General features: G+C 45.2%; 2 protein-coding genes across 2 annotated transcripts; one reads left to right on the plus strand and one right to left on the minus strand.

Moving 5' to 3' along the window:
* Nucleotides 1-432: 432 nt before the first annotated feature.
* On the plus strand, nt 433-4,558 carry LOC112888519 (amino acid transporter AVT6A-like). The gene is made up of 5 exons (XM_025954745.1): nt 433-1,842; nt 2,551-2,703; nt 2,823-3,026; nt 3,324-3,789; nt 4,161-4,558. The coding sequence occupies exons 1-5, from the start codon at nt 1,428-1,430 to the stop codon at nt 4,300-4,302; spliced, it is 1,380 nt and encodes a 459-aa protein (XP_025810530.1). The 5' UTR covers nt 433-1,427; the 3' UTR covers nt 4,303-4,558.
* Nucleotides 4,559-4,788: 230 nt separating this feature from the next.
* On the minus strand, nt 4,789-13,557 carry LOC112888520 (biotin synthase, mitochondrial-like). Its single transcript, XM_025954746.1, has 6 exons — nt 13,148-13,557; nt 6,510-6,689; nt 6,269-6,375; nt 5,733-5,938; nt 5,485-5,624; nt 4,789-5,272 (listed from the first exon to the last, which is right to left on the minus strand). Exons 1-6 carry the CDS (start codon nt 13,337-13,339, stop codon nt 4,967-4,969), a joined length of 1,131 nt encoding a protein of 376 aa, XP_025810531.1. The 5' UTR covers nt 13,340-13,557; the 3' UTR covers nt 4,789-4,966.
* Nucleotides 13,558-23,430: the final 9,873 nt, after the last annotated feature.

Here is a 23,430-nt window from a genome sequence, read left to right on the forward strand (position 1 = left end):
CAAGGTAATGACTAGTTCAAGGAAAAATATTCTAACCTCAGTTTTTCTAGGAACCGTACGGCCTAATTAGTCAAGACTGAGTTAAGGCACCTGCAGATCCGGTGAAGTTGCAAGAAGTGAGCTAGTACTACCGTTGTTTTGATGTGAGCACAACAAAGGTGAAATGTTCAGCTTTTGCTGAGCTCAAGGCGAGGCATCGATACTTTCAAGTTTGGAATTCAATTTTCCCGGCAACGTAATACTTAACCGGGAAAAGCAAAGTTGGATTGAGCATCTGATGGTCGATGGCAGTACGATGATATTCATCCGCCAACGTGGTTAGCATGCGCCCAGCTATTAAACTTGCGCAATCTAAGGTCCTACAAAACTGGACGCCAACCAACTCCTCTAAAGTCCAACCACATGGCAGCGGGCGGCAGTGGTGCCATTTGCTTCACCGTCGGGCACCTTGGCCTGGAGCGTCGGAGAGCCGGACAGAGGATTGCCGTGGGAAGCGAGGACGAGAGGAGTGATCCAAGTTGTTGGGTGAGGGAGAGACGGCAGATGGATGAGGCACGAAGGAACAATAAAGAAAATAGCGCGCAGCTTCGCGCCATGGAATCGACTTCGCGCGTGAGGGAGAAGGATTTCGCGCGGGGAGGAATCGCTCCCTCTAGCAATGACCGACGTACAACAACAGCGAAGCCGGCTCATCTAGCGAATATTTCGTCGATAAGGTGAATATTTCACGACAACGGCTTTTGTCTCTCTCCTCCGCTTCTCTCCTCCTCATCATAAAAATATTATATGATCTGCATAAGACCATCTATAAAACTGCTGATATATAACAAGTAATCATGGAGCTTAACAACCGGAGTACCAGACAGATTAGTAGTACTATTCTTCAATTCCACACCCAAAAAAAAGGAAAAAAATGCCGCAAGTCTCAACAGAGACCCCCAACGGATTCACAACCACGCTCGCCGAAACCAACTCGCGGCCTCTCCGTAGCAATTTGCTTGGCCGCGATTCGTCTTCCTCCTCTGTCTCTCTCTCTTCCCCCTGTCCCAGTCTCGCGCCGTGGCAGCACATTTTTCTAATCCTCTTCCTGTTCTACCCGCTTTCCGCTAATCTCCTCCACTTCCGTCGGCTCAACGGCACGGGGGAGAATCTCTTCCCAGCCAATCCCAAAGTGTTTTCTTGCTTCGGTGTATATCCTACCCTGTCCCGCGAGATTCTCGGCTATTTTCTACTGTCCTATGAAATTGGTGCGGTTCTTGAATCTGTTCGAGGAGCGTCAGTAGTCAACTGTGATACAAAGATCCTAGCTTTTCTGTTGTCCATTTCATTGATTTTCCCAAAGCTTTTCCGGGTTTTTTTTTCTTCTCTGCGATTTCTTCCACTACAGCGCAAGAATCCGCTGCTCTACTGTTGTTCGGAGATTGACCATGGGTGGCGGCGGCGCTAACGAGCGCTTCCCGGGGGGCAGCGACCCGCTGCTCCCGACGAAGCGGGAGGGGGACGACGACGACGCCGGCGCCTCCGCGTTCCATGAGTTCAACGGGGCATCCTTCGCCGGCGCGGTGTTCAACCTCTCCACCACCATCGTCGGCGCGGGCATCATGGCGCTGCCGGCCACCATGAAGGTGCTCGGCCTCGTGCCCGGGCTCGTCATGATAGTGCTCGCCGCGCTCCTCACCGACGCCTCAATCGAGCTGCTCGTGAGGTTCAGCCGCGCCGTGGGAGCGCGGTCCTACGGCGCCGCCATGGGGGATGCCTTCGGGTGGTGGGGCAGGAGGCTGCTCCAGGTCTGCGTCGTCATCAACAACGTCGGCGTTATGATCGTCTACATGATCATTATTGGTAACCTCAACTCATGAACTGAGGCGCAGCCTGAATTTCGATTCAGTATTACTGTTCACCCTGCTGCTGCTTTCCACTGCGAATTTCTCAGGGTTGTTGTGGTGTTTAGTCCCTGGTCTGCGAAATTTAACTTCAATTTTAGATTAAGTAGTAATTCAATGAGTTTATGGACTGTTCTTGACCTTGGACTTAGGAGCAGATGTTGTCCCCACTCTTGCTGCGTCTTGCCTGTACAACACACTTGACTGTTCTTGACCTTGGACTTAGGAGCACATGTTGTCCCCAGTGTTGTTGACTCTTGCCTGTACAGTACACTTCAAGTTACTGAACAAAAAGGAAATTCTGGGGCAATTGACTTGTATTTTTTTCTGCTTTCAGTAAATTTCTGTCCATTTCTTCTGTAAAATAGTTTTGTCAGCATCTTTGTACTTCCTGTTACTGTCTAAGGGTTGAGACCCCGTGGATTTTCTTTTGCTTGTGTTTCCACAGATATTCTATAGATACCTTCTGAACAAAATGCGAATTTGTTTTGCTTGAGGTTTTGAATGTAGCTGCTCAGAAGTACTTATATCATGTACTGCAATTTACATCTTGCATTGTACATTTTTAAGATTGATAAAATGCCACTCCAAGGTCTCCCTGGTTGATGCTTTGGAACTGTGGATATTTTTTCCTACTGACATGCAAGTGTTGGTTTTTTTACTGCAGGTGATGTGCTTTCTGGGACCGATTCTGGTGGTGAACATCACTATGGTGTTCTAGAAGGATGGTTTGGCATGCACTGGTGGAATGGGCGTTTCTTTGTTCTCCTGGTTACAACCCTTTGTATTTTTACTCCACTAGCATGCTTGAAGCGTATTGGTAAGCAAATGGTCAAAAGAATAAGTTATTACGGCTCTAATTTGTAAGATTAATGGATATTTGGTTCCCTTCTATACTTCAGATCTGAAAATATACGTCCCTTTATTTTTCTCTTGCAGATTCATTGAGCTATACCTCCACAATATCTGTAGCTTTGGCTGTTGTATTCGTTATCATTACTGCAGGCATTGCTATTGTCAAGTTGATATGTGGACAAATTCCAATGCCCAAGTTGTTTCCGGCGGTTCCTGATTTGGCTTCTGTTTGGGAACTTTTTACAGCAGTACCAGTTCTTGTCACCGCTTACGTTTGCCATTACAATGGTATGAACCAATTCTAATTCTGACTGCAAAAAAACAGTTTTTTTATGAAGAGTAAGGAAAAGACGGACCCTGATACTTTTTATAATTGCATTCATGGAAATTTTGAGTATTTCCTAAAGTGTGAAAGTGTCAAGGGCTTAAAATGCATAGAAATAATCAAAAAATTAAATAAATGGTCATAGTCTAGTTTGGGAGTTATCCCTGCAATTTTCAGTGTTGACTTTTTTGTGCACTCACCAATCCTAGAAAAATGCCTGCTTCTCAGCTTTCTAAGGGGTTCTTATTTACTCTTTGCAGTCCACCCAATTCATAATGAGCTAAAGGACTCTTCACAGATTAAGCCAATAGTGCATACATCATTGACACTGTGCTCGACTATCTACATCACAACAAGTTTCTTTGGATACCTCCTCTTTGGCGAGTCTACACTCTCTGATGTGCTCTCCAACTTTGATTCAAATCTTGGGATCCCATACAGTTCAGTTCTAAATGATGCTGTCAGAGTGAGCTATGCTGTTCACCTTATGCTCGTGTTCCCCATGATATTCCATGCACTGCGGCTTAATTTGGATGGGCTTCTCTTCGCCTGTGCAAGGCCTCTGTCTTCTGACAACAGGAGATTTGGTGTAATGACAGCAGTGCTCCTCCTAGTGATTTTTGGGTCTGCAAACTTCATTCCTAGTATTTGGGATGCCTTTCAATTTACTGGAGCTACTGCTGCTGTTTGTATTGCCTTTATTTTCCCAGCTGCAATCACTCTAAGGTAACTTGATGCTGTTAGTTTTTGTTTAAAATAATTTTAACAGCAGTTTACTTCCAGTTCCAACAGATAGATTCTCCTAGTATGGCATGCTTTTCTTTTCTGTATAGTCCTAGAATACTGATTGACCTCTTAGCATGCAGCAAATGAGAATAAAAGGAACCAACCCTGTCTATGGTTACTCCAAAATACATTTGTGGACTACGACTGTAGTGGTTGCTGCTAATTTGTAAATATGTAGTAATCCTAATAATAAGCTGGATTATAAATTGAATGCATTTCTGGATTGGCTGCTGCCATGATAAGTTGTTGAATGACATTTTATTGTGGTGATGAGTGGTGACTTCTAATTCCATCTGCTTCTGATATCTCAGGGATCCACAAGGTATAGCAAAGAAATGGGACAGGATTTTGGCTGTCTTTATGATTGTTCTTGCCGTTGTATCAAATGTAGTAGCGGTGTACAGCGACGCCTACAAAATGTTCCACAAGAAAAGTGCTCCTTCCCAGGGCTGAACTGGAGAATCCGCTGAAGATTTGTCTTCATGGTGGTTTGTACATTAGTTAGTCAATAAGAGATTCATTCAAAGGTTTCATGGGATTGGATTTGATGATTTGTTTCACGGGCAAGGTCGACTCAATCATGTTAAGTTTCATGCATGTATGTATAGTAGGATGCACAAACTTCAGACTCAGGTGCTTCGGTACAGTATAAAAAATGGGACAATTGTGTCAAATGTGAAATTATAGAGTTGGCCCTTCGAGCGTGCTATGATTTGTGAATTTGCTACAAGTGACTATTATCACATGTCATTGTGTAGCTAGGAGAAAATGGTACAAGATAGCTAGAGTTGCAGGACTGATGTTTGCTTTCATGAAGCACATGTGGCTTTTAGCCTTTTGTGGACCATAACAAATGCAAGGCACGAGGGTTTTATTCCTGTCCATGAAACAAAAATACCTCACATACCGCGTTGATATTTGTTGCGATCTTTTATGATATCGATATGAACCGCAGCATGCCATGGGCCTATTTTATTTCTACTAATCAGTCTCAAGCGACTAGAAAGCAGTGGTTTCTACAATACAATGCTCTAGCTAACACTAGCGCTAGTTTCGCACTAACAGTGGTGCTAAAAATCGGTACTTTGTTTTACATTTTTCTTTTACATTAATTCTTTTACATTGAAGCGGCTTGTTCAGGCCTCTCGGTGTAAGCAGGAGCCGCCGCCTCTTCATTGCCAAAGCTTGGGGCCTTGGGGATAAGACCTAGGATCTTGAACATCGCCTGGTCCGCATCAAAGTCATTGTTCGCGGTAGTAAGAAGTTTCTCACCAGCAAATATGGAGTTGGCCCCAGCAAGGAAGCAGAGCGCTTGTTCTGGCATGGAGAACCGTACACGGCCTGCCGAAAGCCTCACCATCGCCTTTGGCATCACGATCCGAGCAGTGGCAATCATGCGGGTCATTTCCCAGATCTCTACAGGCTGATGTAGAACACTAGTTAGCACAAACAAATATGAAAGAAAAGCAGCATGTGTAATCCTAAACCAGGTTATAATCCACAGTGTGATATCAAGACTTGTATTATACAGACAGGCATTTTTTTCCATGCGTACAATGCAGGCTCACACACTAGCTGGAACCATCTAGACTATAGATTATAGAAAATAGGAGCCTTCTCAGCAGTACAGAATACCTTCTGATCCTCAAGAGGGGTGCCTTTTACAGCAACCAATGCATTAATAGGAACGCTCTCTGGGTGTGTAGGCAAGGTGGCTAGTGTATGCAACAAACCCACACGGTCCTCCTCTGCTTCTCCAAGACCAATGATTCCACCTGCATAAAAGAAACGGTACACCGAATTATACTGCAGAACAAGATATTTCCCGGATTCTTTTCAGCTTGTAGAGGAAGGCTTATTATGCAGCAAATTGGAGAAATCACCTGAGCAGATGCTTAGTCCAGCTTCACGAACATGCTGGAGAGTCTCCAATCTATCATCATATGATCTCGTGGTAATAATATTGGGATAATACTCTCTTGATGTATCTAGGTTATGATTATATGCTGTAAGTCCAGCCTTCTTGAGTTCTTCAGCCTGTTGTTTCTCTATCATGCCCAGAGTGCAACAGACCTCCATGCCCATACCCCTGCAAAGAAAAATATCCAGTGAATGTTAAAATGTTAAATAAATTATAATAATAATGCAAAAAAAACTGCCGTGGACTGAATATATCATAACATTCCATATAATTAAGGCCTTTAAGTCAATGACCTGTTATATCCTAGTCATTAAGACTGAATAGATAAAGCTAGTTCATTTCGGAAAACAAAAACTAGGCGAATGAAGGCATAATAACAGAAGAGCTCAAAAGAAGTCAAACACCCCTCCTAGAGGGATTGGAACTTGTGCATGGTTATGCAGAACGTGCACCATACGCCATAGTTTTATTGTATAAAAAAAAGATCCCAATGAATACCTTATTTCCTTGACATATTCAAGAATCTGGTTGAAATTTGTTTTCCTGCCGATGGTTTCTCTCCAAGCAGCTCCCATGCAAAAACGGGTGCTCCCAGCCTCTTTTGCCTGTACAACAACAATAGGTTAGAAGAAGCAGTCAACAAGAAAATAGATGGTTATACTGTCAATTTGTGATAGTAAAGAAACAACAGCCAAAGTGAACTTGTTCATCTCCCAGACAATTATTACACTAACAGTACCTTTTTTGCTGCTTCTAACACAGCATCTTTGTTCATCAATTTTTGGGCCTTCAATCCAGTATCGTATCTTGATGACTGAGGGCAGTAAGAACAATCTTCACTGCACCCACCAGTCTTTATTGAAAGGAGTGTGCACTGCTGCACTTCTCTGAATTTGTGAACATTTCTGTGGACCTGAGCCTGAAAAATAAAGTAGTTGCTCGACAGTGAGGAAGAGCAAATGACACTTCAGAATTGTTGGTACCCTTTTAACTGGCATGGTGACATGGTCACATGAATGCTAAATGCTCCAAAACAGGTAAACTGATAGTATAAAAGAACATGATGCTCTTCAGCAGAATAAAACATTTGAATTGCTTCATCATGTTATTATATTTCTAGTTCATACAGGCAGGCAATCTGTGGAGTTACTGAAAGGAATGCTTACAATCCATGATGGATCAAGATGCTCAGGAATGTGAAGTTTCTAAACCAAATGAATATGTTACTGTGACCAACCAAACATATTCAATTTGGCAGTAGTCATGCAAAATCTGTTATTGACTTGCATTAATGCATTTATCAGACTATCATGCCATATTTGCCTAAGAATGAATCATCAAGATTGAACTTCATTCCATGGTTTACAACAAGAACTAGCTTTTCCTATAGGAAGCATAAAATTTTGGAACACATAGCAGTGTAAACTTATACATTTTCTTTCTCTACAGGATTATGTGATTCTCTAACACCTGCCCAATAGGTATGTGAAGATTCAATTCAACAACCTTTAGAGGCAGATCTAAGAAAAGCTTGTCAGGAACACATCCCGTTCCCACCATATAAAGGCTCCTAAAAGTGAAACTTTTCATTACTTGCAATCCCAACTAACCAAAGCCCCTATGAGGAAATGCTTGATGCAAATTTCCACACTTTATCTGTTAAATGCACTTGAGGGCATTACCTTCTACCAACATTACAGATGGGCCAATTGATAGCTCATAGTTTTTATAAATTATGAAGACACAAGCTTGACACGTAAGTCTGTATCAACACATGATAAGAAAATAATGCAGTAGGAACCATTTGGTATATTTCCTTCACGGGCAATAAGCTCAAAACTTTACATAATGAAGGAATGTTATTGATTTAAGGCAATGCTAAATAATCAACAACTCCATAAAATCCAATCATCATAAATGCTACTAACCATAATACTTTGTATCAGTGACCACTTTTCAGTGTCCATAAAAAGTGAGTGAAAAATCCTGGACGCTAAGTACAAAAGAAAAAATCAAGTTGCCATCACTGTTCATAATTGGGGTTTCCACTCGTCCTAAGCGGTAAGAGTTCAAACAAAACACAATCCTTTTTTTTTGAGTGATAAACAGTTAAATAATCAGAAAATAAAAATAAAAGAGAAAGTGACAGGCATCTTGGGCCACAGCGCCCATGGAATGCAGGAAGCCGCACCTCCTGGAATCCTCCCGATGCACACGTTAAAAAAGAAAAAAAACAGTTACACAGGTTATTGAAATAAAGCAAGTCAATCTTTTAGAATACTCTTGACCATGCAAGAAAGAAGATATTTTGAAGGTGAAGATATTACCATGGATATAAATATTTATGGAAAGTTCTAGAGTCACTTGTCTTATATGGCAAGTGAAAAAAATATCTAGGAATATTGTAGAATATCTTTTGTTGTATGGTAAAGTAGAAAATATCTAGGAAAGTTCTAGAGTAGGGGACACATATCATCACCATTGCCATGGTCTATATATATGAGAACCCCCTCTCACTCCCCTAGTAACCTAAGAGGCAACAACACATACAAGCTACAAGCATTAGAGAGAGTTGGGGTTGTAGTGCTGGGTGAGTGTGTGAATGAGTGCTAGGATAGCCACTTAAGAAGTGTTCACACTCTCGTGTAATATTGTTGTTCGTGTAATAAAATGTTGTTTAAATGAGTTGGTCTCCCAATCTGCTTCTATAGTTTCTAACTACTTAGTGCGTGGATTGTGATCTATCGAAGGTTGGCTTTGCCTCCGGGATCACAATGGTCCAAGCTTCATCTGAAGGTTGGCTCTACCACCCGGAAGCAAGCTTCATCTGTAGGTTGGCTCTGTCACCCGGGAGCTAGAAGGTCGGCCCTGCAGCCAAAAAGGACCAAAAGGCGCTAAGTAATTAGAAATTATAAAGCTGTCCACTACGGGTGTTCCTAGGTATAGGTCCACCTTCGAGTGGGTGATTAGGGCCACCTCCGTTTCCAACAATTGGTATCAGAGCAAGGAAGAGAAAAACCGGCTTCAATATCCCATTCTTCTTCACTGTTAGGTGCTTCCTCCTTTTTCTCTTCCTTTATGATAGTGGCTATATTTCCTTCAAAACATCTTTTTGGAAGACGACAATCTCTAGCAAAATGGCTAGCCTTACCACAATTGAAGCACCCTCCATTTTGCTTTTTTGGTTGATATTTTTTACCTTCTCTTCCTCTTGCTCCCCCTAAAGAAGGACTTCTTTCCTTTGCATGATACTTGTCACCATCTGTCCACTTTGGTTTGAATCTTTCTTGTCTCCTAAACGAGCCCTTCTTCTTACTTGTAAAGAGAGCCTCCTCTTCTTCCTTCTCGGTAATACTCCCCATTTGCTTTGCCAACTCTTCTTGTTTATGTTGATGACTTAATTATCATGGGAGACAATGTTGAGGAGATACAAAGGATTAGAAAGAATCTCTCCATCCGATTTCAAATGAAGGAGCTTGGAGATTTAAAGCATTTTCTTAGATTGGAGGTGGAGCATACAAAAGAGGGAATATTCTTAGATCAACAAAAATATACCAAATATATTGTTGAAAGGTATGGCATGCTTGACTGCAAACCTATCTCTACTCCTATGGATCCTAATGTGAAGTTCAAAGTGGATGATGATAAGAACTTGGAGAATATGACCATGTATCAAAAAATGGTTGGAAGTCTCATATATCTTATACTAACCCGTCCCGATATTGCTTACTCCATTGGTGTGGTTAGTTGATATATGAGCAATCCAAAGAAATCTCATCTTGATGCAGTCAAGCATATTTTAAGGTATGTCAAGGGTACCATCAATTTTGGTATTCTATTTAAGAAGATAAAAGACTATTAGTTGGTTGGCTATTGTGACGCTGACTATGCCGGAGACTATGATACACGAAGATCAACAACTGGGTATTCCTTTAGTCTTAGATCCAGGATTATATCTTAATGTAGCAAGAGACAACCTACTGTGGCATTATCAAGCACCGAAGCAGAATTCCGATCAGCAACAATGGCAGCACAAGAGAGCACTTGGCTTAAACAATTGATGAAGGATCTACATCAGCCAACAGAGTACCAAGTAAGGATTTTCTGTGATAACTTATTTTCTATCCGATTGGCTGAAAATCCAGTTTTTCATGCAAGGACCAAACATATAGAAGTTCATTACCATTATATAAGAGAAAAGGTCCTTGAGGATGAAATTGAGATGGTGCCTATCAAGACTGAAGAGCAAAATGCCGATATCTTCACCAAAAGCCTTCATAGGGAAAAGTTTGAGAGATTTCAGGAGGCGCTTGGCATGGTCGACAAAGCAACTATTGTGGGAAGATTGCCTTGAGGGGGAGTATTGAAAGAAAGCAAGTCAATCTTCTAGAATACTCTTGACCATGCAAGAAAGAAGATATTTTGAAGGTGAAGATATTACCATGGATATAAATATTTATGGAAAGTTCTAGAGTCACTTGTCTTATATGGCAAGTGAAAAAAAATATTTAGAAATATTCTAGAATATCTTTTATTGTATGGTAAAGTAGAAAATATCTAGGAAGGTTCTAGAGTAGGGAACACATATCATCACCATATGTGTCGCTATGGTCTATATATATGAGAACCCCCTCTCACTCCCCTAGTAACCTAAGAGGCAACAACACATACAAGCCACAAGCATTAGAGAGAGTTGGGGTTGTAGTGCTGGGTGAGTGTGTGAATGAGTGCTAGGATAGCCACTTAAGAAGTGTTCACACTCTCGTGTAATATTGTTGTTCGTGTAATAAAATGTTGTTTAAATGAGTTGGTCTCCCAATCTGCTTCTATAGTTTCTAACTACTTAGTGCGTGGATTGTGATCTATCGAAGGTTGGCTTTGCCTCCGGGATCACAATGGTCCAAGCTTCATCTGAAGGTTGGCTCTGCCACCCGGAAGCAAGTTTCATCTGTAGGTTGGCTCTGCCACCCGGGAGCTAGAAGGTCAGCCCTGCAGCCAAAAAGGACCAAAAGGCACTAAGTAATTAGAAATTATAAAGTTGTCCACTACAGAGTGAGTGGGTGTTCCTAGTCATAGGTCCACCTTCGAGTGGGTGATTAGGACCACCTCCGTTTCCAACACAGGTGTGCTACGTGATCCACCATGCTCAAAACAAAACAGAAAAGTTACACATGTGTGCACGTAGAGGGATCCACCACGTTGTGGCGGATTGCAAGAGATTTTGTCCAATAAATCTAATTGCAAGATACTTTTACCTATTCTCCTATTTTTAAAAAAATAAAAAATCACATAAATATATATTTCTCGTATTACCTTCTAGGAGGCAATATGTGATAATAACCATCTAGATCTATCTAATTGGACGGTCGACAGTCATTTCGGAGCACCATAGAGCTAATGGTCACTACAGCCATACAAAAGAAACTTGGGTGTCATATCGACAATATTTATCTACTAATGTGGATATTTTAAGTCCCCAAGTAATGGAATAACCAGCTAGAAACCACCCTTAGGTTGCTGGAAAGATCTAATATATCCATACTGTGCGAATCATGCAGAGTAGGAATTCGCACTGTGAGTTGGCCTCCTGGCACCTGTACTGCACAGGTGTACATATCCTATACTTGAATCAATTGCTGGAAACACAACAGAATTTGGAACTATAAGTTGATATTATTGTAAGCTGTAGACAGTGTTACTATCACAATCTTGAAAGAGAGGTGACAAATGATGCATGAATAATACAGCAAGGGTGCTCCAGCAACCAGTGGGCCATTCTGGTCGGGATGAATTTGTACAAAGTGTTGAATTCCTTTAGGCTCCGTTTGGATGTTGATATTGGAGGGCATGGTATTGAATTCAGTTCAATACCAAATCAGCTATGCCATTGAAATGGTTGCAATTCGAATCTTGTTGTTTGGATGGTCATTGCATTGGATTTTTGAATCCTAAGAAGCAATCCAATTCAGCTCTTGTTTGGATGTACAAACGCTGGAATTTGAAACAGAAGGTAGAAGGGGCGACGCCTCTGGGACTGTGACGGCAAGGGGCCGGCAGCTGAGGCGGCCGAGTCGGAGCGGAAGCTGGAGGATCGCCAGCTGCAGCACCGCAAGGACGAGATGCTGGCGGCAGCCGCGAACTCCGAGTGCGTTGAGGGGAGGAGGGCTACGCCGTGAGGACGAGACACCGGCAGCGGCTGTGAAATCCGAGCGCGTCGAGGGGAAGAGGGATAAGCCCCGAGGACGAGACGCCGCCGTTGGCTGCGAACTCTGCGTGCACACCGAGGGGAGGGGACTGCGCCTTGAGGACGAGATGCCACCGCCGGCCGCGAACTCCGAGCTCGTCGAGGGGAGGAGGGCTATGCGGGGAGGAAACTGCGCCCGAGGACGAGATGCCGCCGGCAGCCGCAAACTCCACGCGCGCGCCGAGGGGAAGGGGCCCTGCGCCCTGAGGACGAGACGGTGACGAGATGCCAGCGGCAACGCTTGCATCGGCGTTGAGGAGAACGAAGGTTGGCGCATCGGATGTGAAAGTTGGAGGACGGCGGAGAGATGGGCCGCATGCGCGAGAGAGACGATTCTGCCCAATACGGAGCAGGTTGGCTCGGAATTGCAAGAGGGAGGTCGGCAGTACGCCGAATACCGCTTGGTATTGGACCAAATTTCCAATACCAATTATCTAACCAACCAAACAGCAGATATTATGTACATTCAATACCAATTCCAATTTCTAAGCTTGAATACATACATCCAAACAGGGTGTTAGAAAGATTGGGATACATGAGAGGAGACTTTCTGATAATTGAGTAGAACTTTTTTGTGATTGAGAGCTTCTGATGTGTGAGTAGAAAGTTGGTTATATTTGCATAAAAAGTTTTGAATTTGGAAGTAGAAAATCTGTACATTCAAAGTTTTCTATATCAATTTGAGAGTTTTTATGAAGCCCATTTAATGCTTTGCCATATCCTAATGGTTGCAGGAGGCATTGAAGCCAGTGTCACGCCGGAGGAAAAGGAGAACCAGGATTTTGTGTTCAATAGCATGCACTGGCATCCTTTAATTAGTCAGTCCCTCAACTAACATGAACAAGAAATCGCCCCAAAATAAAACCTTTTTGGCATTGGCCCCCAACTGCCACTAGCAATCTTCACCAGGCATCAACAAAATGTCATTCAGCATGTACTTGTACCTGCCTCACCTCTGATACTACAAATCCAGTCTTGGCAGCAAATTTACGGCCTTCCACACCCCGAAAGCTTAAATAGAGAACTTTCGCTAAAGTTCTAAGTCCATCGGAGAAAAAAAATAACGGGGGTTTTTGGTGTGGCGAGGTGTCCAGTCCAGATGGGATGAGGCGAGCAAAGGCGGGCGTACGTACCCCGTGGAAGAGGAGGTCGAGGAGCGGGGAGTCGTAGACGTCCTGGATCTCAGGCCTGCTCCAATCGTTCCGGGGCCCGTCCCGTATCGCCCGCTCCGCCTCCGCCGCGGCCGCCGAGGAGAACGCGGCTGCCGCGGCGAACGGTGGGCAGAGGCGGGAGCGCAGGGTGCGTGCCAGCAGCATCACGGCCATTCTAGATGACAGGGGGCTGCCAGCAGCCGGCGAGAGAGGAGGGCGCGCGGCGTGGCCACGTGGACCCCTGGCGCCGCCGGCTCCGCCCCCCGCTGCCGCGCGTGGCCGCTAGGCGTAGGATGGATGGGTCGCAAGCGCCGTGGGGGGAGGGCGGAGGAGCGCGGCCGCCGCTGGCCCGCCTGCGCTCGGGACGCGCCGCCGGCTGGACCGCGCAGGCGTCGGTGGGGCCGTGGGTGGAAGTCGGGGAAGAGGCGGACGGGCGTGAGCGTGACTGAACTACTGAAGTGGACTGAGGAATTGAGGAGATAAGGGTGACCGCGACCGCTCGTGAGAATCACGTGACGCGCGTCCAGCGCCTGGAGAGCCTTTTTTTTTTTTCTTCCGATTAAGCGATCCAACGATCCAAATAGCTACGTAATAGTGTTTTTGACAGCTAATTATTTGTGCCACTCTACTTTATTTTTTTTCCAAAATTATTTAGCAGAATATCATTCTAATTTATTTTATTAATTTTTTAAATCGATCTAATGATAAAAATATATATAATTTGCATACCTAAGTGTATCTCTGCACTACTAGTGCTTCAGGTACTGATATTTCATAAAAACTTTCTCCTCCGTCGTGCATGTCTATACCAAATTCTTACACAGCGTGCGTGCTCTGCATTTTTTTGGACGGCACAAACCAAAATCAAAGAGGCGGAAAGGATGGACAAAATGTTTGACCACTGAATAACCCATGGAAGTCGTCAAGAATCGTTCCTTTCGTGCACAAATGAGAGACCTGCAAATTAAATGGAATATCTGGCAATCAGTTTCATTATAGCAGAAATTTGTAGATAACATCAACCATCTTAAAAGATACTCACTCCATTCTAAAATAAGCTTTGTTTTAGAAAATTTTAGACACATTACTCATCCTAAAAATAATCTTGTTAGCCCTAATTATTTCTAGCAATTGTGATTGAAAACCGTATTATTTATTTAGTTTTGTGGATTCTCAATGAATACATATGCATTGAAACTAGAAAAGTAACATCTAAATATTTCATTGGCTCTATATGTTTTCCTATACAATATTTTCTTGGTACTTGGTATTGCTTTAATTAGATGGATCTCATTATAATCTAAGACAATACTTTTTATGGGATAAAATTTGAATGCTAAAACAACACTTATTTTGGAACGGAGGGAGTATTATGTATGTGCAGACGATGAACCTATTCCTGAGATGGGCTCTGCCTGCTCAGTTTCATTTTCCTGATTAGGAGATAATCAACCACACCTTATTGGATTATGGAATCAAAACACAACAGATAATATGACGACTGGCCACTAAAATTTATTTAGCCCCAGAAATTACATGTTTGCAGTGGAAATGGAGATCATAACGACATGTGCCCTCTTTAGCTTACAAAAAATACCATTATTACCAATAATTGTCAAGTTTTTCCATCACTAGCCAAAAATTATAACTGATCATGTTCAGAGTCCATCATTTGCAGTAGTCACTTCGGTTGAACTTCAGCCTAACAAAAATATTGTTGGTCTGAAACATGATAAGTCCATGTAGCACCGAGCACAAATTGGCATGCTGATTAACCTTGTGTTTACATCTTGATCGTAGTAGTGTCCATCTTTTCTTTCAAGCATTTATACATAAAGCAAATCTATTGTTCAAGAACCAAATCTATATCAATAACTAGAAATGCTCCACATGTGCAATCGCCGTGGTGTGCCTGCATCAATTGTCACGAGGGAAGCTTGGAGCTCTCACAATGAGCTGCTCGATGGCCTCAGCAGAAGGCGCTGAGACGCTTACATTCTGGACTAGTTATAAGTAAATTTTATGGCGGAAGAGATCTGGACTAGTTATAAGTAAACTTTTATGGCAGAAGAAATCTGCGCTACCGAGATACCTTTTCCTATTTCTACGTGCCGTTAAGGAACACGTGTTTTCTTTTACCGTCTGTCATGCCGACCTGCTATCCTACGTATTTATGTATTTGTTCCGGCTGGTACTGGGCCTAGGACTAATATGGATATTAGTCCCGGATCCAACAGGTAAGATCACACAAGAAGACTTTAGTAGTTCTATTCTATCTGCAATTTTTTTTACGCGCGTCTCCTTGTACTTATCTCTCTCTCCTCTCGATCTCTCTGCCAAAGTCGATCCTCTTTCCTTTCTCTTTCTCTCTCGTTTCTTCCTCTAGCTTGGGGTGCCGTCCAGAGCGGCGGAGCCAGAGGGAGGTTCACGACCGGGTCGGGCGCCGGCCAAGGGCGGCACAGCTGGGTGGAGCTGCGGCGGTTCGGGCCGCGGTGAGCTGCGCCCGCGGCGCAAGGCGGTGGCTCGGGCCCGCGGCCAGGAGCGGCCGCAGCGAGCGGCGGCGGTTCCGGCCCGAGGCAAGTAGTGGCGGCGCAAGGGGCCAGCGCGGGCAGGGCTGGCGCACGGCGGCTCGGTCGTCGAGCAGGCGGCCTGGGGCGGGAGCTTGGAGCAGGTGCAGGTGCATGGAGCTAGCGCGCTAGCCTCGGAGCTGGCGCAGGTGCAGGCCATGGTGAGGAAGGTGGAGGCGCGCATGGACCAGGACCTGTCGGCGGCCGCCAGGGAGCTCTACGGGGAGTTGGCGTCCTCCGTCGACAGGTCCATCTGCATCGCCAGGGCTACTATTGTTGATTTTTCTGTTGATGGAATTGTTCTAAGCTACTGTTGTTGGGAGGAATTTGGAGAAGATTGAATACGGCTAATTTGTGGATTGATACCGGCTTAATTGTAATTGAATGGGGAATTTGCTGACGTTGGGAATTTGAGAAAGGCTAGCTGTGTAGGATGAGGATGAGATAGAAGAAGGGCATCGATAGAAGAAGAGGCCGGCGGTCGGTCGGGGTCCCATGCTTTTTCTATTTGTGAAAATATGATCGGTCCCAGTTGGTACCCCGACCCCGGACTAAAAGCACTCTTTAGCTCCGGTTGTCTAACCCGGAACTAAAGGTCCCGACGTTTAGTTATAGATCGGCGGTTTCGATTGGGAAACTGGAATAATAAGGTTATCCAACCGAGATAAATTAAGGATTTTGAGGTCTGTTTGGAAGAGCTCCACTCTGCAAAATCTAGCTTTGTTTCACCAACTTTACCATGGAGTAGCTTCGTAGCTTCACCTTTTGGGTTCAGAAAAAACGTGGAGCTGATGAACCTGTTTAGCTTGCAGGATACGGTGGGAATAGTATTTTTTACGTGTGGTGGATTGATGATTACCGTTTGATTGCACCCTGAAAGATTTTTTTTGACCAGATACAGTACCCCCTAAACTGCTACAGTAACCGCCAAAATTTTGCTGCTGCCCGTGCAATGTTCGCTTTATGGAAAAAATAAGTTAACAATCATATATAGATCCAAAATTGAAATATATTCGAATGTTCTAATAATTTAATAAATTTTATCAAACAAACTGAAATATATTCAAATGAAAGTGCCTGGGCGCTCAGGCCCTGTGCGCCGGATGCATGAGCGCCAGCAGCCTGGCCCTGGAAGCCGGCGGCTGCTCGGGCGATAGCCTGCTGCTGGGCGGTGAGGCCCTGGGCCCCGGGCCATGGCCCCGGGCCCTAGCGCGCCGAGGTCCTGGCCGCTAGGACAGGGCTCCTGGTGGCGGAAGCGGGTGGCAGGAAGGGCCAACGACTCATTTTGCCGGCGATCTCTGGCCAGCGACGCTCCGATGAGAGAGGCGCCGGTGATCTAGATGCCACTGGTGACGAGAACATGAAGGAGGGCGGCGAGAGAAGAAAGGTCAGGAGTCAGGCGTCGACATTCTTTTTTTCGCAAAACTTATCTTGCATTGCATTGGTGGGTAATTACCCCACAACTCTATAAGAAAGTATAAAAATAGAGTTTTCGGAGCATCCCTTGAGAAGCTCCGCACCGCAAAATTCAAAGGGCTGACTCCTAGCTCCATAATTTTTTCGGAGCCGGAGTTTGTGGAGTTAGACGTGTTAAAGCATGAAAAATTGGGAGCGGATCTCTCCCAAACAGACCCCAGTGAAACCTGCATTCATTTTAGGCTTCTCAAGATTTTGTTCGGGTGCTGCCAGCCCAAAAGCCAATTATCCAGCACCGTTTTGCTTCCTAGGCTTCAATGCCGTTGCCAACCATATTAAATATCTTGCTTTCTCTTGCATTCGTAGTAAAAGTTAATACCCCATTAGTAATTAACTCGGAAAACAAAGCCCCCAATTTCATATTAGCTACCAACAATTAACAAAAAACAACTAAATCAAATGCTTACCATATCGTGAGCAAGCATGTTGGTATTTTTTACATTACATATAAATCCACAAGCGCACAGATACCGTCGTAGCTTTCACCCAGGAGTATTCAGGGTATCGTATCCACTGAGTAACGTGTGTATACTCTCTAAGGTTCAGGTTTGTCCAAGAACGAGACACTCCCTAGAGGCAAGGGACAGAGAGGATTTCTAAAGCTGAGGGTAAAAGGTAAGATAGAACTGTCCTAATTGTTTATTTCGATCTACTGGCTTCTGCCTGGATAAAACCTGGTCTGCTCCAGCAATATGGCACTATGATATACCCAAACGGGGAGGGTTACGTTGAGTAGACAAGTGTCACACCCGGTTTTTAAGGACAAAACCGAATGCATAACTATATGTATGTCAGGATCAAGTTCTATACATACAGTGACTTCATCAGTGAATAATCAGCAACAGTATCACAAAAAGAGAATTAAAAGACTATAAGATTATCAGAGTTATACAGCTTATCTTGGAAACGAATTTTCCAAACTGTAACACCCTAAGCTAATTTCCTCAAATTTTAATTAATTTATTTGGGCTTGAATAAATTTTCCAGGGTTTTCTCTAAATTATCTCGTATTTAAGGTAATTTTATAACGCAAGTAATTAAAATTTACTAAAGGATCAACTTGCTTGTGCATTCATGCTGGAGCATATGTTTCTTTTGGTTGAGTGCATAGGAGTTGAATGCAAATTTAATTTGAATTCAACATAGTTTGGTTTAGTTTGAGAAGAAAAAGAGAAACAGGAAATAGAATTGGCTCGGCAGAGCAAGCAGCTTGGCTTTTCTTTTCCTTCTGTGAACCGGCTCTCTCTTTTCTTCCTTATCTCCGAACGGTTCTGGCCCTCCCAGTCAGTCCCGTTTTCTCTCGTTGAATAGGCTTGTTCCCTTCTAGAAGCTAGCAGATCAGGCAAAGCTGTTAGCTGATCCGTTTTTCCCGTGCAATCACAGGCGCACACGCCAAGAACTCTGACAAATAAAAGGCCTCGCCGCCCCTGTTGCCTAACTCAAACCTAAATCCTAGCGCTGCTGAAAGTCTGCTGCCGTCAGACCTTGCCAAGGCGCCGCCGCAGCTCTGCTGAAATTTCTGCCGTCCGAGCGTCTGTGCTGTTCTCCGTCGCGGTCCTACGATCTGCACTGCGCCACGCCACTGTTCCTCTGCAGCCGGTCCCACACCGCCGTTTTTCTGCGTCGCTCCTGTGTCTGATCCACGCCACCAAGCTGCTGCTCGCCGTTCTGACCAACCGCTCAGTGAGCCACCCAATCTCTCTCCTCTCACGCTAAGTTCTTTAATTATATCGGTTAGGCAGCTTCTTTGCTGTTTTTTTTTGTATCGATAGTCTAGCTGTTACGACCTGTAGATTAACTCAGCAGGCTGCTAGACTTGTCTTTAGGTCTGCCTCTTATTTTGGCCGATACGTGGTTGCTTCTAGTGCAGGCTGTTCAGCCATTTTTTTTTTGATCGGAGCTGTTAGCCTCTGTGCCGATTCATGAGACGTGATGGTTACTGCCGATCCTTTGACCCTGTGGAGCTTTATAAAATTTGAACCCTCAGTCCAGCCTCAAAAGTTTTGCGTGTTAGCCCCTGCGTCTAGCCTTTAATGACGTTTAGACCCTCGGTTTGTGCGCAGAACCCCTTAGAACCCCAGTTTTCTTACAAATAGGTCCCTAGACCTTGTTTTAGCCCTAGATTTCACGTCTTAGCTCCGTTTAGGGTGTTCTTTATATCCACGCGATCGTTGTAACGCGTAGAATAATTCTAGGCCAGTTTTATGTGCTGTTCTATTGTATTGGTGTACCGTTTCTTATATTTTGCTATTGTTTGCATGTGTGTGCATGTGTGGCCCATGTATTGCTGTTACGATCGTGAATAGACGTCGAGCCACCGGAGCAGTACCAGGAGCAGCCGTCTTCCGAGCAGTTCGAGCAGCAGCCGGGAGAGTACGAGGAAGGCAAGTATAACATGAACCTCCTATCACTTTTAAATACAATTTCATACTGCATTTAATTCTGTATACCTATAAGGACTCCCTAGCCACCTTTATATCCTTTATATATATCCTTTGGGTTGCATTTTGGTTAGTTGTGCTAGGTTGCTGCGCTATAACAAATCCTGGTCCTTTTTAATTAATTTGATTAATGGTCTTATGCAACTTAATTCTGGAGCCGACCCTCTGTGCTGTGTGCTTGAGTGGTTTGTGCGTCCTTAAAAGATGTTTTGTTAGAAACATGGTTTAGGGGGCCAGCACGGTGCTTAGTGCTTGGTTGGCCACTCTCCATAAGGACCGGTTCATAGAGCGACAACCTGGGACAACCGCGCAACCACAAGACTGGTATGGGACGGTCTTGACTTACTAATTAGGTCATTTTGGTTCGGGGGTAACTTACCTGCGTGGGCAAGAGGGGTGGTAAGCTTCAATGGTCCCTGCTCCTCCGGCTTGGTCTGTGCTGTGTGTCTTGTACCCCCGGAGGTGGGCCCCATCGTCGCCGATCCAGAATCCTTAGCGGTTACACCTTACCAACGTGATTCTTTGTAACGGTCTCGTAGTGTGCTTGCTAGCCATCTCACCTAAGGAAGTGTGATGAACAACTAGCGTAGCTCACGACTTGTGGGTAAAGTTGTGCAACCTCTCGAGAGTGTAAAACTGATATATTAGCTGTGCTCACAGTCATGAGCGGCCCAGATCCTCCGTCTGATTAGTGGGGTTATCAACCTTTGACGAGGGCGATTTTCCCCGGGTGGTTTTGGTTTGGATGGTTCTCAGTAGTTCTTAATTAATATTGATTAATTCTTATGCAATTGGGTTTATGGTAATTCATCCACTTGTAGTAATTAGTTTTAATAAAACTTTGCCAAGACTAAAAGCTAATGCAGTTGAGTCAGCTAACCCTAGAGCCTCATGCTCGTGTTATACTTGTTGAGTACGAGTTTGTACTCACACTTGCCTCTCTACTCTTCTGTTCTATTTTGGATATCTTCGACTGCTGCTCAGTGCCCGGCAACGTGGAGGACTACGTCAGCGGCTTCGACGACTTCTAGGCGTTTGTCTCCCAGTCGACGTCCCTGTGGCGCCCAGCTCTTCATGTATTCCTTTTACGCTTCCGCAACTCTTGAACCGATTCTTGATTCGGTTGTAATAAAATAATTCATTTATTGATTCATTTACGATTTATATTAATGTTATTCCTGACATGTGTTGTGATATCTTGATGATCTGTTGTATATATGCGTGACTTGATCCTGGCGCATATATGATTGCTCGATTTATGTTCTTATAAATCGGGTGTGACAGATTGGTATCAGAGCCGTGTCGACTGTAGGACGAAGCCCAGGTAGAATTGGTCGAGTTTAGGACTTCTTTTCTCTTGCTTGCCTCCGCAAATCCTCAACCATCATTGTTTCTGCTTCTATTCCTTGAGTCTTAAGCCCTAGATTTGCTATCTCTCCTGCCTTTTCTGAGAAGTAGCTTGAGTTTTCCGTAGACGTTGGCATGAGTTGCCTACTCATGTAATTTATAGGTTTAGGCTGTCCCGACGAAAACACGCTAGAACGAGTGTGCTAGTCGAGTAGTGTGGAAAGCTCGACTAATTTGTGAATGTTGAATGTTTGTTATTGTGCAAATGCTTGATTTGGATTTTTGGTTGATTGCATAGGCTAGTAGTTAAACGTGTTCATGCAAATCGACCTAACCCAACCTGAACTAAATAATAAAATTGAGTTAGAACGTTGGGGGTAAAACCTATATTCCTTTCTTTCTGCCATATCCTTCCGAAGTTTCTTTTTCGCGGCTGCACGATATCTTATTCTCATAAATTTCGTTTGTTGCAATCAGATGGTGAACACCAGGCGCACCGGTTCCGGTTCTGACCAGCAGGAGCAGAACAACCAGAGTACCGGTCAGCCGCTGCCGATGCCGCCACCACTGACCCCGGAGCAGTTCTTCCAGCTCCAGATGCAGATGATGGCTACCCTGAACAACACCGTTCAGGCTCTGCAGCAGATCCACGCTCAGCCACCGCCTCCACCGCCGCCTCAGCCCCGTGACAGGCGTGCGGACTTCCTGAGAGGTCACCCGCCGACCTTCTCTCACGCCACGGACCCACTCCAGGCGGACGACTGGCTTCGCTCGGTGGAGCGCCAGTTGGTTGTTGCGCAGTGCGACGACCGAGAGCGAGTCCTGTACGCAGCAGGGCAGCTGCGAGGCTCCGCTCTTGACTGGTGGGAGTCCTACCCAGCTCGGGATCGTGAGGCTCTCACGTGGGACCAGTTCCGTGAGCGTTTCAGGAACCATCACATTCCTGAGGGCATCATGAAGATGAAGCAGAAGGAGTTCCGTGCTCTTAAGCAGGTAAAATTTAACGGAATTCCCTACCATTCCTTTTGAGCTTGATCCATCCTTGACTTCTTTTGTAACCTGACCAGTTGAGCGATTTCCATCCTTGTTATCTGTGTTCGTTATTTCAGGGATCCATGACGGTGACGGAGTATCGTGACCGTTTTCTTCAGCTTGCCCGCTACGCCCCTGCTGACGTCGCTCGTGATAGCGACAAGCAGGAGTACTTCAAGGAGGGACTGGATGATCACATCCAGTATGCGCTGCTGAACCACCGCTTCGACAACTTCAACCAGCTGGTTGATGCGGCCCTCAACACCGAGCGCAAGCGCCGGGAGATTGAGGACAAGAAGAGGAAGATGGCTCCATCCTCTTCGGGCAGCAACACCCGTCCCCGCTACCAGTACCCTCCACAGCAGCAGCAGCAGAGGCCGCCCCAGCAGTACCAGCAGCGGCAGCAGTTTCCGCCTCGTCCTCAGCAGCAGCAGCAGGCGGGACAGGGTCAGAGGCTTCCGGCGCCTCCGGCTCCACCAGCTCAGAGGCAAGGAGCGCCCACTCCCCCTCCTGGGCAGCAGGCTCCGGCACTTCCTCGAGTGTGCTTCCACTGTGGCGAGCCAGGGCACTACGCCAACGTCTGCCCTCGGAAGGCGCAGGCAGGACAGCAGGGGCGTGCAGCACCGCCCAAGGCCCCAGCTCAGGGCAGGGTGAACCACGTGACGGCCGAGTCAGCAGCCGAGGCTCCCAACGTGGTTATTGGTACGTTCATGGTTAATGCCCATCCTGCTACAGTGCTTTTTGATACTGGTGCTACACATTCTTTCATCACCCAGTCTTTTGTTGAGCATCATGGTATTCCTACTAGCACGTTAAAGAGGTGCATGATAGTATCTTCACCGGGAGGGCAGTTGAGGTCTCATGTCTTCTGTCCCAGAGTCAGTGTGGCTATAAGGGGGGTAGATTTCAGTGCGAATCTGATGGTGCTTGGCTCCAAGGGTATTGATGTGATCCTGGGGATGGAGACTCTTGCTAAATGGGGAGTCCGGATAGATTGTGCTCAGAGGACGGTTCTTCTGTCGGCACCGGATGGTCAGGAGGTTACTGTTGGAGCTACGGAGCCTTCTGGATTTCTTCATCAGATGGAGGCTAGACCCACGGATGGTATTCGCGTGGTGTCTGAATTCCCGGATGTCTTTCCGGACGATTTGCCAGGTATGCCGCCTGATCGCGACATTGAGTTTTCTATTGATCTCTTGCCTGGCACAGCTCCTATTGCTAAGAGGCCCTATCGTATGGCTCCTGTCGAGCATGAGGAGGTTAAGAAGACTGTCGACGAGTTGCTAGCTAAGGGTTATATCCGTCGCAGTTTCTCTCCTTGGGCTTTTCCTGTATTGCTTGTAGAGAAGAAGGATGGCGCGAAGAGAATGTGCGTCGATTATCGGGATCTGAATGCAGTCAC

Source organism: Panicum hallii, chromosome 4 (assembly GCF_002211085.1).
Source record: "Panicum hallii strain FIL2 chromosome 4, PHallii_v3.1, whole genome shotgun sequence".
Lineage (NCBI taxonomy): Eukaryota > Viridiplantae > Streptophyta > Magnoliopsida > Poales > Poaceae > Panicum > Panicum hallii.